The sequence below is a fragment of the Mytilus californianus genome, unplaced genomic scaffold (assembly GCF_021869535.1).
Source record: "Mytilus californianus isolate M0D057914Y unplaced genomic scaffold, xbMytCali1.0.p SCAF_13, whole genome shotgun sequence".
NCBI classification, from domain to species: domain Eukaryota; kingdom Metazoa; phylum Mollusca; class Bivalvia; order Mytilida; family Mytilidae; genus Mytilus; species Mytilus californianus.
In genome coordinates, this window is record NW_026262615.1 from 8,325,069 (window position 1) to 8,335,248 (window position 10,180).

Below are 10,180 nucleotides of genomic sequence, written 5' to 3' on the forward strand. Positions count from 1 at the left end.
TCTGATTGAGGTTTACTCATATTAAAAATTATTTTTGAGTTCATTTTAATAACTTATCCATATAAACAACTGCTGTTATCAATTAATTTAATAATTAAGTTGTTTTGTTTCTCCAAAAAGAAATTAAATACTAATAATAGTAGTTTTGCACATTTGAAAGAGGGTTGGGATAGGTTTCAATGATTTTTTAGAAAATTTTATCATAGGGTTATAGGGCAAAAGCATCCCTGAAAAAGTTATGGAGGGACACACATAGGAATCAATAAGATGAACAATTTTCAGATTACTATTCTTAAAGAGTTTCAAGTCAGGAAATCATTTTACAAGGGAGAAATTAATTGAGCGGGAACAATTATTGGAGCAATGGATTACTGTAAATTTAGAAATTATTGCGATGTTTTTATTATTGCGAAAAATGCGACAAGGTTATAATCGCAATAATTTAAACTTGCATTTTGAAATTTTTTATATGAATTAAACAGGATTTTTCTCAATATCGCAAAATTTAAATTGCATTTTAGTCCAAAATGACAAAATCCCAATAATAAATGCACGCAATAATTTCTGAATTTACAGTAACCTGAAACAAATAACAGTTTGCATTTATATTATACATATGTATTGTAACAGTGAGCTCAAAAACAAAAACATTTGAAATTTTGATTTTGCTATGTAACTCATTAATGCCTAGATTTTTAAGAAAAAATCAAAATGTGAAACTAAAACTTGTCTGCTAGCTTATAAAATTATTATATAATTACTTTTTGCAGTTTATGCTGACCTAATTGCTTTTACTTGACTGTTTTTTTTGCTTTGTGATTTTTTTGAGTTATTTATGAGTAAAAATTCCCCAGGGCCATTACAAGTTTGATTAATTCCTTGCAAGTAGAAAAACTGTCATTGATACTTGTTTTATGTGTTGCATACAATAGTAAAACTTAAAAAAAAAATGAAAAATTATGGTTTTGACCCAGATCAAGGATCACTGAATATGGAAATGTAATAGTGCAAGCAGGCATGCACAAAAAAATCTTGTCAGTCTAGCTGTCTGCCTATGTTCCTTAAAGGTGCAACTCCTCCTTAAGGGCTAGAAAAATATTGGACAACTTTTCACAGTTGTAGAACGCTACATGGGGATGGTCCTACATGTTAAAGGGGAGATAATAAATTTACTCATAATATTACGGGAGGAGAGAATACTTTATGAGTTCACTAATAGTTCTAGTTTTGTGTTTGCAACTCACTTAAAGACGAAAAATAGATACAGATTGTAACTTTTTCCGACCTTCAGAATGGCTTTGCAGAGGAGGCCATACAAAGGCTTATAAAGATAAAAATAGATAATTAGTTACCGGTACCCTTTTCCACCCTTCAGAACGGCATTGCAGAGGAGGCCATACAAAAGCTTATAAAGATAAGAATAGATAATTAGTTACCCTTTTCCACCCTTCAGAATGGCATTGCAGAGGAGGCCATACAAAGGCTTATAAAGATAAAAATTGATAATTAGTTACCCTTTTCCACCCTTCAGAACGGCATTGCAGAGAAGGCCAAACAAAGGCTGATAAAGATAAAAATAGATAATTAGTTACCTTTTTCCACCCTTCAGAATGGCATTGCAGAGGAGGCCACACAAAGGCTTATAAAGATGAAAATAGATAATTAGTTACCTTTTTCCACCCTTCAGAACGACATTGCAGAGGAGGCCATACAAAGGCTTATAAAGATAAAAATAGATAATTAGTTACCTTTTTCCACCCTTCAGAACGGCATTGCAGAGGAGGCCATACAAAGGCTTATACAGATAAAAATAGATAATTAGTTACCTTTTTCCACCCTTCAGAACAGCATTGCAGTGGAGGCCATACAAAGGCTTATAAAGATAAAAATAGATAATTAGTTACCTTTTTCCACCCTTCAGAATGGCATTCCAGAGGAGGCCAGACAAAGGCTTATAAAGATAAAAATAGATAATTAGTTACCTTTTTCCACCCTTCAGAATGGCATTGCAGTGGAGGCCATACAAAGGCTTATAAAGATAAAAATAGATAATTAGTTACCTTTTTCCACCCTTCAGAATGGCATTGCAGTGGAGGCCATACAAAGGCTTATAAAGATAAAAATAGATAATTAATTACCTTTTTCCACCCTTCAGAACGGCATTGCAGGGGAGGCCATACAAAGGCTTATCAAGATGAAAATAGATAATTAGTTACCTTTTTCCACCCTTCAGAATGGCATTGCAGAGGAGGCCACACAAAGGCTTATAAAGATGAAAATAGATAATTAATTACCTTTTTCCACCCTTCAAAACGGCATTGCAGAGGAGGCCACACAAAGGCTTATAAAGATGAAAATAGATAATTAGTTACCTTTTTCCACCCTTCAGAACGGCATTGCAGAGGAGTCCATACAAAGGCTTATAAAGATAAAAATAGATAGTTACCTTTTTCCACCCTTCAGAATGGCATTACAGAGGAGGCCATACAAAGGCTTATAAAGATAAAAATAGATAATTAGTTACCTTTTTCCACCCTTCAGAACGGCATTGCAGAGGAGTCCATACAAAGGCTTATAAAGATAAAAATAGATAGTTACCTTTTTCCACCCTTCAGAACGGCATTGCAGTGGAGGCCATACAAAGGCTTATAAAGATAAAAATAGATAATTAGTTACCTTTTTCCACCCTTCAGAACGGCATTGCAGAGGAGGCCATACAAAGGCTTATAAAGATAAAAATAGATAATTAATTACCTTTTTCCACCCTTCAAAACGGCATTGCAGAGGAGGCCACACAAAGGCTTATAAAGATAAAAATAGATAATTAGTTACCTTTTTCCACCCTTCAGAACGGCATTGCAGAGGAGGCCATACAAAGGCTTATAAAGATAAAAGTATATAATTAGTTACCTTCTTCCACCCTTCAGAACGGCATTGCAGTGGAGGCCATACAAAGGCTTATAAAGATAAAAATAGATAATTAATTACCTTTTTCCACCCTTCAAAACGGCATTGCAGAGGAGGCCACACAAAGGCTTATAAAGATAAAAATAGATAATTAGTTACCTTTTTCCACCCTTCAGAACGGCATTGCAGAGGAGGCCATACAAAGGCTTATAAAGATAAAAATAGATAATTAGTTACCTTTTTCCACCCTTCAGAACGGCATTGCAGAGGAGGCCACACAAAGGCTTATAAAGATAAAAATAGATAATTAGTTACCTTTTTCCAACCTTCAGAACGGCATTGCAGAGGAGGCCATACAAAGGCTTATAAAGATAAAAATAGATAATTAGTTACCTTTTTCCACCCTTCAGAACGGCATTGCAGAGGAGGCCATACAAAGGCTTATAAAGATAAAAGTATATAATTAGTTACCTTTTTCCACCCTTCAGAACGGCATTGCAGTGGAGGCCATACAAAGGCTTATAAAGATAAAAATAGATAATTAATTACCTTTTTCCACCCTTCAAAACGGCATTGCAGAGGAGGCCACACAAAGGCTTATAAAGATAAAAATAGATAATTAGTTACCTTTTTCCACCCTTCAGAACGGCATTGCAGAGGAGGCCATACAAAGGCTTATAAAGATAAAAATAGATAATTAGTTACCTTTTTCCACCCTTCAGAACGGCATTGCAGAGGAGGCCATACAAAGGCTTATAAAGATAAAAGTATATAATTAGTTACCTTTTTCCACCCTTCAGAACGGCATTGCAGTGGAGGCCATACAAAGGCTTATAAAGATAAAAATAGATAATTAATTACCTTTTTCCACCCTTCAAAACGGCATTGCAGAGGAGGCCACACAAAGGCTTATAAAGATAAAAATAGATAATTAGTTACCTTTTTCCACCCTTCAGAACGGCATTGCAGAGGAGGCCATACAAAGGCTTATGAAGATAAAAATAGATAATTAGTTACCTTTTTCCACCCTTCAGAACGGCATTGCAGAGGAGGCCATACAAAGGCTTATAAAGATAAAAATAGATAATTAGTTACTTTTTTCCAACCTTCAGAACGGCATTGCAGAGGAGGCCATACAAAGGCTTATAAAGATAAAAATAGATAATTAGTTACCTTTTTCCACCCTTCAGAACGGCATTGCAGAGGAGGCCATACAAAGGCTTATAAAGATAAAAGTATATAATTAGTTACCTTTTTCCACCCTTCAGAACGGCATTGCAGTGGAGGCCATACAAAGGCTTATAAAGATAAAAATAGATAATTAATTACCTTTTTCCACCCTTCAAAACGGCATTGCAGAGGAGGCCACACAAAGGCTTATAAAGATAAAAATAGATAATTAGTTACCTTTTTCCACCCTTCAGAACGGCATTGCAGAGGAGGCCATACAAAGGCTTATAAAGATAAAAATAGATAATTAATTACCTTTTTCCACCCTTCAAAACGGCATTGCAGAGGAGGCCACACAAAGGCTTATAAAGATAAAAATAGATAATTAGTTACCTTTTTCCACCCTTCAGAACGGCATTGCAGAGGAGGCCACACAAAGGCTTATAAAGATAAAAATAGATAATTAGTTACCTTTTTCCACCCTTCAGAATGGCATTGCAGAGGATCACTGAATATGGAAATGTAATAGTGCAAGCAGGCATGCACAAAAAAATCTTGTCAGTCTAGCTGTCTGCCTATGTTCCTTGAAGGTGCAACTCCTCCTTAAGGGCTAGAAAAATATTGGACAACTTTTCACAGTTGTAGAACGCTACATGGGGATGGTCCTACATGTTAAAGGGGAGATAATAAATTTACTCATAATATTACGGGAGGAGAGAATACTTTATGAGTTCACTAATAGTTATAGTTTTGTTTTTGCAACTCACTTAAAGACGAAAAATAGATACAGATTGTAACTTTTTCCACCCTTCAGAATGGCTTTGCAGAGGAGGCCATACAAAGGCTTATAAAGATAAAAATAGATAATTAGTTACCGGTACCCTTTTCCACCCTTCAGAACGGCATTGCAGAGGAGGCCATACAAAAGCTTATAAAGATAAGAATAGATAATTAGTTACCCTTTTCCACCCTTCAGAATGGCATTGCAGAGGAGGCCATACAAAGGCTTATAAAGATAAAAATTGATAATTAGTTACCCTTTTCCACCCTTCAGAACGGCATTGCAGAGAAGGCCAAACAAAGGCTGATAAAGATAAAAATATATAAATAGTTATCTTTTTCCACCCTTCAGTATGGCATTGCAGAGGAGGCCATACAAAAGCTTATGAAGATAAAAATAGATAATTAGTTACCTTTTTCCACCCTTCAGAACGACATTGCAGAGGAGGCCATACAAAGGCTTATCAAGATAAAAATAGATAATTAGTTACCTTTTCCACCCTTCAGAAGGCATTGCAGAGGAGGCCATACAAAGGCTTATAAAGATAAAAATAGATAATTAGTTACCTTTTTCCACCCTTCAGAACGGCATTGCAGAGGAGGCCACACAAAGGCTTATAAAGATAAAAATAGATAATTAGTTACCTTTTTCCAACCTTCAGAACGGCATTGCAGAGGAGGCCATACAAAGGCTTATAAAGATAAAAATAGATAATTAGTTACCTTTTTCCACCCTTCAGAACGGCATTGCAGAGGAGGCCATACAAAGGCTTATAAAGATAAAAGTATATAATTAGTTACCTTTTTCCACCCTTCAGAACGGCATTGCAGTGGAGGCCATACAAAGGCTTATAAAGATAAAAATAGATAATTAATTACCTTTTTCCACCCTTCAAAACGGCATTGCAGAGGAGGCCACACAAAGGCTTATAAAGATAAAAATAGATAATTAGTTACCTTTTTCCACCCTTCAGAACGGCATTGCAGAGGAGGCCATACAAAGGCTTATAAAGATAAAAATAGATAATTAGTTACCTTTTTCCACCCTTCAGAACGGCATTGCAGAGGAGGCCATACAAAGGCTTATAAAGATAAAAGTATATAATTAGTTACCTTTTTCCACCCTTCAGAACGGCATTGCAGTGGAGGCCATACAAAGGCTTATAAAGATAAAAATAGATAATTAATTACCTTTTTCCACCCTTCAAAACGGCATTGCAGAGGAGGCCACACAAAGGCTTATAAAGATAAAAATAGATAATTAGTTACCTTTTTCCACCCTTCAGAACGGCATTGCAGAGGAGGCCATACAAAGGCTTATAAAGATAAAAATAGATAATTAGTTACCTTTTTCCACCCTTCAGAACGGCATTGCAGAGGAGGCCATACAAAGGCTTATAAAGATAAAAATAGATAATTAGTTACCTTTTTCCAACCTTCAGAACGGCATTGCAGAGGAGGCCATACAAAGGCTTATAAAGATAAAAATAGATAATTAGTTACCTTTTTCCACCCTTCAGAACGGCATTGCAGAGGAGGCCATACAAAGGCTTATAAAGATAAAAGTATATAATTAGTTACCTTTTTCCACCCTTCAGAACGGCATTGCAGTGGAGGCCATACAAAGGCTTATAAAGATAAAAATAGATAATTAATTACCTTTTTCCACCCTTCAAAACGGCATTGCAGAGGAGGCCACACAAAGGCTTATAAAGATAAAAATAGATAATTAGTTACCTTTTTCCACCCTTCAGAACGGCATTGCAGAGGAGGCCATACAAAGGCTTATAAAGATAAAAATAGATAATTAATTACCTTTTTCCACCCTTCAAAACGGCATTGCAGAGGAGGCCACACAAAGGCTTATAAAGATAAAAATAGATAATTAGTTACCTTTTTCCACCCTTCAGAACGGCATTGCAGAGGAGGCCACACAAAGGCTTATAAAGATAAAAATAGATAATTAGTTACCTTTTTCCACCCTTCAGAATGGCATTGCAGAGGATCACTGAATATGGAAATGTAATAGTGCAAGCAGGCATGCACAAAAAAATCTTGTCAGTCTAGCTGTCTGCCTATGTTCCTTGAAGGTGCAACTCCTCCTTAAGGGCTAGAAAAATATTGGACAACTTTTCACAGTTGTAGAACGCTACATGGGGATGGTCCTACATGTTAAAGGGGAGATAATAAATTTACTCATAATATTACGGGAGGAGAGAATACTTTATGAGTTCACTAATAGTTATAGTTTTGTTTTTGCAACTCACTTAAAGACGAAAAATAGATACAGATTGTAACTTTTTCCACCCTTCAGAATGGCTTTGCAGAGGAGGCCATACAAAGGCTTATAAAGATAAAAATAGATAATTAGTTACCGGTACCCTTTTCCACCCTTCAGAACGGCATTGCAGAGGAGGCCATACAAAAGCTTATAAAGATAAGAATAGATAATTAGTTACCCTTTTCCACCCTTCAGAATGGCATTGCAGAGGAGGCCATACAAAGGCTTATAAAGATAAAAATTGATAATTAGTTACCCTTTTCCACCCTTCAGAACGGCATTGCAGAGAAGGCCAAACAAAGGCTGATAAAGATAAAAATATATAAATAGTTATCTTTTTCCACCCTTCAGTATGGCATTGCAGAGGAGGCCATACAAAAGCTTATGAAGATAAAAATAGATAATTAGTTACCTTTTTCCACCCTTCAGAACGACATTGCAGAGGAGGCCATACAAAGGCTTATCAAGATAAAAATAGATAATTAGTTACCTTTTCCACCCTTCAGAAGGCATTGCAGAGGAGGCCATACAAAGGCTTATAAAGATAAAAATAGATAATTAGTTACCTTTTTCCACCCTTCAGAATGGCATTGCAGAGGAGGCCACACAAAGGCTTATAAAGATGAAAATAGATAATTAGTTACCTTTTTCCACCCTTCAGAACGGCATTACAGAGGAGGCCATACAAAGGCTTATAAAGATAAAAAAAGATAATTAGTTACCTTTTTCCACCCTTCAGAACGGCATTGCAGTGGAGGCCATACAAAGGCTTATAAAGATAAAAATAGATAATTAGTTACCTTTTTCCACCCTTCAGAACGGCATTGCAGTGGAGGCCATACAAAGGCTTATAAAGATAAAAATAGATAATTAGTTACCTTTTTCCACCCTTCAGAACGGCATTGCAGAGGAGGCCATACAAAGGCTTATAAAGATAAAAATAGATAATTAGTTACCTTTTTCCACCCTTCAGAACGGCATTGCAGTGGAGGCCATACAAAGGCTTATAAAGATAAAAATAGATAATTAGTTACCTTTTTCCACCCTTCAGAACGGCATTGCAGTGGAGGCCATACAAAGGCTTATAAAGATAAAAATAGATAATTAGTTACCTTTTTCCACCCTTCAGAACGGCATTGCAGAGGAGGCCATACAAAGGCTTATAAAGATAAAAATAGATAATTAGTTACCTTTTTCCACCCTTCAGAACGGCATTGCAGAGGAGGCCATACAAAGGCTTATAAAGATAAAAATAGATAATTAGTTACCTTTTTCCACCCTTCAGAATGGCATTCCAGAGGAGGCCAGACAAAGGCTTATACAGATAAAAATAGATAATTAGTTACTTTTTTCCACCCTTCAGAATGGCATTGCAGAGGAGGCCATACAAAGGCTTATAACAAAAAATGGAGAAGGTGATCCCCAAAATAAGTCAGCAGCCATTGCTAGGGAATACATGAACGTTTTATTGGATAGATTAAAGAAGAGGGCAAAAACTGTTTTGTATGACCCAGATTTATTGTCTGATGTGACTAAGAAGTATATCACATGTTTGGTATTGGGTGATGGGAAAACATAGAATTCATTGGGTTATAGAGGTCAAAATCAAGTTTACTAGTCCACTTTTATTGCTTATAATGCTCAATACAACTTGTAAAATTAATTCTTAATTTAAGAAGGTTAAATAAGTAAAATAACTTCTTAATTTAAGAAGCTTGAATATGTAAAATGAATTCCTAATTAAGAAGGTTGAACATGTAAAATGAATTCTAAATTTAAGAAGGTTAAACATGTAAAATGAATTTTCAATTGAAGAAGGTCAAAAATGTAAAATGATTTATTAATTCAAGAATGTTATACATGTAAAATGAATTCACTCAAAGTATTGGATATACACAATTGGAGTAGGGTTATTTATTTCATTATTATTATAATCATTGTGTAGAGGTGAGAGTACACTGGTGGATTTTAGACATTGTAAATGAGTGCTGCATTTCATAAGTAGTGATCTGTTATTTTGTACATAAAGGTTTTAATCACCATTAATTGAGCTTTACTCTCAAGTATGATTTTGTTGGATTTATATCATTTAAGGTGGTACCCAACACCTTGACTAATATTAATTTGGCTATTTAATTTTCATAAAATTTTGACAAAATGTTTACTTTGACCCTTTGACAAGAATATAAAAATTTCAAAAAATTTGAACCAACCACTTTATCAGAAAAATTTCATTGGTTATATAGCAGTTTGACAAACACTAATTTTGATCATTGAGAAGCTTAATATTTCCTTAACAATACAACGTAATCAAAACGTTTAGCTGATTTTTATAGAGTTATCTCCCTGTAGTGTTAGGTACCACCTTATTATATTTAAAAACATATATATTAATTTTGTTATTCAAGATTTTCATAAATTTATGTAAATATATAAATCTGCTGAATGCCTTTTATTTCATTCATGTTAGAACGTTGTACAATTATATGGACATATTTTATAAAGAAATAGAACTGTACTAAAGTTATACCAATATATTTATTGTAAGATATTATGATACTTAAATCTATAGGTTATATAATTTAAATCAATACATTTAGTAAAGGCATATATGAATTAGTGTGAAATCTTGTCAAAGTTTTAAACTATGTTTTTGTGATTTGATAAGTATACTTTTGACTTTTTCCAATTGTTGTAGGACTGTTCCATTAAAACATATATAGTACTCAGGGAAGGCACTTTGAAAATGAGTTTACAACCTTTGGAGGAAATTTACAATCCTTCTTTCATCTTTACTGTACATAAAAGTATTTGACACCCACCAAAAGTTGAGATTTATAAAAGTGCATTATTTCCCTTGGTCACATGTATGTTTTTTTACGGAACAGCCCTTAAAATGGTTTCAAGTTTACTTTTACATAGTGAAATTTTTTTTACAATTTTGGAAGTTTGTAAATAAAAAATATTTCTGACATCTAATTTACAAAAGTTTTTAAGTTTCATGAACTATTATATGTTCAAAATGAAAAATAATAACAAAGA

The 10,180-nt window shown here is 34.4% G+C and overlaps 1 protein-coding gene and 1 long non-coding RNA gene across 70 annotated transcripts in view; one reads left to right on the forward strand and one right to left on the reverse strand.

Moving 5' to 3' along the window:
- LOC127723104 (uncharacterized) overlaps window positions 1-10,180 on the forward strand; it is a 268,798-nt gene that overhangs the window by 177,802 nt on the left and 80,816 nt on the right. For 6 of the 50 annotated variants that reach the window (XM_052229547.1, XM_052229549.1, XM_052229557.1 and 3 more), the window contains 2 exons: window positions 8,502-8,886; window positions 8,922-9,250. The exons of 3 other annotated variants lie outside the window; for them this stretch is intronic. In XM_052229547.1, coding sequence (XP_052085507.1) covers window positions 8,502-8,717 — 216 coding nt within the window. In that variant the 3' untranslated portion in view covers window positions 8,718-8,886; window positions 8,922-9,250. 41 more of the 50 variants (XM_052229544.1, XM_052229546.1, XM_052229555.1 and 38 more) reach the window with 37 other exon arrangements.
- LOC127723115 (uncharacterized) lies at window positions 3-8,629 on the reverse strand. 20 transcript variants are annotated; one of them, XR_007991876.1, is made up of 6 exons: window positions 7,317-7,389; window positions 5,514-5,580; window positions 5,037-5,281; window positions 3,234-3,300; window positions 1,983-2,071; window positions 3-1,274 (listed from the first exon to the last, which is right to left on the reverse strand). It is a non-coding gene; the product is annotated as an uncharacterized LOC127723115 (long non-coding RNA). The 20 variants fall into 20 exon arrangements; XR_007991873.1 differs by lacking the exon at window positions 3,234-3,300 and adding an exon at window positions 4,014-4,080; XR_007991871.1 differs by lacking the exons at window positions 1,983-2,071; window positions 3,234-3,300 and adding exons at window positions 3,067-3,155; window positions 4,014-4,080.